Source organism: Austrofundulus limnaeus, unplaced genomic scaffold (genome assembly GCF_001266775.1).
Source record: "Austrofundulus limnaeus strain Quisiro unplaced genomic scaffold, Austrofundulus_limnaeus-1.0 Scaffold63, whole genome shotgun sequence".
NCBI lineage: Eukaryota > Metazoa > Chordata > Actinopteri > Cyprinodontiformes > Rivulidae > Austrofundulus > Austrofundulus limnaeus.
Window position 1 is genome coordinate 1804007 of NW_013952465.1, and position 2858 is coordinate 1806864.

The 2858-nt window shown below is 38.3% G+C and overlaps 1 protein-coding gene across 1 annotated transcript in view; it reads right to left on the reverse strand.

Annotated features, from left to right (window-relative positions):
• Nucleotides 1-1355: 1355 nt before the first annotated feature.
• slc25a47a (solute carrier family 25 member 47a) overlaps nt 1356-2858 on the reverse strand; it is an 11998-nt gene continuing 10495 nt past the window's right edge. The window contains exon 6 of the mRNA XM_014009941.1: nt 1356-1783. Coding sequence (XP_013865395.1) covers nt 1473-1783 — 311 coding nt within the window. The 3' untranslated portion in view covers nt 1356-1472. The remainder of the gene's footprint in view (nt 1784-2858) is intronic.

Below are 2858 nucleotides of genomic sequence, written 5' to 3' on the forward strand. Positions count from 1 at the left end.
GCAAAGCCTTTTTTCTGACATCAGAAAACAAACTGGATGAAAAATGCAGGTTTAATATTTAACAAAATGTGGTAATATAAAACTTTGGAAGTTACCYATTTTAAAACCTAATAAACTGTCGAGTATAAAGTGAAATAATGTATTTTCCTCTGAAATGCAGAGTGAATCTACTGTATATGCCAAAAGTTAAAGTTTAAAAAGGGAGAAATACTGTATGAAAACCCAAATACAGAAAAGAGGGAAATCACTTCAAACACATGAAAGCATTTGCCTAAATTGGCTTTTATTTCTTTTTTATTTCTTTCTTTATTTATTATTTTTTGGATGTGTAAGAAAAATCAAAATCTCAAAGCATGAATGATTTTGTTACCAAAATGTTCAGCACAGCAAACGTTTTCATTTTTTGTAAAACTAAAATACAAATGATTACATTCATTTTTTCATGCTTTAAGACCTCTGCCTTCTTTGTTTAAACCCAAACCTCTGAAACCAAACCCAGTCACAGCACCAGTTTATAAGTGAGGATGCTTACGTTTATAAAAGAGAGAATGAATGAATATAGAGCAGCAGCTTTAAATTTACCTGTCTCACTTGTAACAGTAGCAACTTTTATCAACCTGTGCAGAACCTGCATTTCCCCCAACATCACTATTCTGATACACAACATTTAGTCCGTTTAYCCAGCTGTAACATTTCGCTCAGTAAAAGTAAATTTCTGTAAACACATTGCATGCCATTGGAGGCTAAAATGCGTAATGCAGCTTCTTCCCAACCAAAGACCTGAAATCGTATTAGCAAAGTCAAATAAGTTCAAGCAACCTGCAAAGGATTGAGATTATGGTGATTATAAACAGACAGCAACACAAAACGCATGTAACAAACTGGTCAGTTTCGCCCTCTAGTGGTCAGATCTGGTAACAACAGTGATCACTGCTGGTCAAGTTTCCCTGCAATTAATTAATGATTGCCCACCTCAGCAAGGTAAAGGCAGACAATTATGTTTTTTGCCTGTGTGTTTGTGTGCATGTGTGTGTCACAGAGCCTGGATCAACAAAACATAGAAGTGACATTTAATAAAACCTGCAGAAAGTAATCTTTGGACGTACAACTGATTACCTTTTGGAGTCAGACCCTTTCAAGATGGCCACCACAGCTAACTTAGCAAACACAAAAAAATGACAATGTTTCTGATAATTACACAGATTTTAAGCTAAAATTTGGTGTAATAGTAGCTGAGACTCATACTACAAGTGCTAACTTAAAAAAGATTTTGTTTTAATCATGATCATTTTGAATTAAACGTCTGTCATGAAAGGTTTGGCTGATGTACTTTACTTCAACCTTTAATTTGTATTTTATTTTGTTATTATTATTATTATTATTATTATTATTATTATTATATGTAACAGCTTCTGTGGTGACTCTGGAGACACGTTCTCATTGAAAACTGGATCCGACCCGATAAGTCTTCACTATTCCACGATAGGAGGCGGGTCGACATGTTCAGGTCCAGTTCGAAGAAAATGCGTGAGAGCCTCGTACGTCAAAAACACCACCATGTTTACCGGGAAGGCGCGAAGGCAGTTGATGCCTAAGCTCTTGAAGAAAACCCCAGCTCCCTCCACTCTCACGGTCTCAGCGACGCAGTGGAGAAAACCCTTGTAGCGCTTCGTCTCCCGCACGCCGTCCATCTGCAGGCGGGCTTTGATCACGTCCATGGGCGTTCCGACGGTCCAGCCCGCCATGCCGGCGATTCCTCCGGCCAACATCACACCTTTCCAATCTAAAAGAAAATAAAAAAAACACACGACTTTCTTTTTGGATCAGTTTGAACATTTTGCATATGTTCACACTGTAGGCAAATAAGACAAAATCCATTTTTTTATGACAGTTTGAGATTGAAAAACGCGTGTGTTTTTTCCAAAATCTGACCCAGGCCTTTTAATAGTGATGGGCATTTTGAAGCTGAAGCTTCAGCGCATGTATTGGAAAAAAAAAAACAACACACTGTTTCAGAAGCACTGTGTCGGAGCTTGATTCATTTGGTAAAAGTCACATGATCAGTGACGTCCGAAGCTTCGAAAGTGGTGAACTTACGTCACTGCTTTGGTACCTGATTCAAAGGTTCATGAGGAAGTGAATCATTGGCTGGATTCGTGGTGTGTTTTGATGGCAAATGTGCAAAATATAACAAACCAGTGAAGGACTTATTGTGAGACACAGAGGCAAACAAATGTATGTGTTTAGTTTATCATGCATTTCATAAGCCTGGGCCAGCCAGTGGAAGTTCGGTCTAATACACACGYGAACCCACAAAGAACCTTTGCTGCGAGTGCACGCACACACACACACAGAGTCAGACCGACACACAACTGCGCACGGCTTGGCTCATCATTAAAAAGAAAGCAATGGTAGCACGAGACACACCCCAGAGCAGAGTTTCACTTGTTGCACAGGTGATGCTTTTCATAAAAAACAAAACCTCGATGGTGACGATGTCCTGTCCTCAGGGGGACGGGCTGCAGGGAGCATTACATGAAACTGATCAACTGTATGGACTCTATTTAATTAAGAAATTGTCTGAACATTGTAAGGTTCAGTGGAAAAGTTTGAACGTCCCGCCTGCTTGTCAAAATTTAAATCAAAGACCTGTTTCTGTATTTATCAGACTTCTAGAAAATACTATTAATATTGTGAATAATTAACTGTTTGTGTGTGTATATTTTAAAGTAAATCTGAAGAGTCTCTCAGAGCGGATTTTGTTGATCCTGGATGAAGTACTTAAAAAATCACAGACAAGCAGTTACACACAGTATATATTTTAAATGTATGATAATATTGTCAGAGAAATGCCAAGA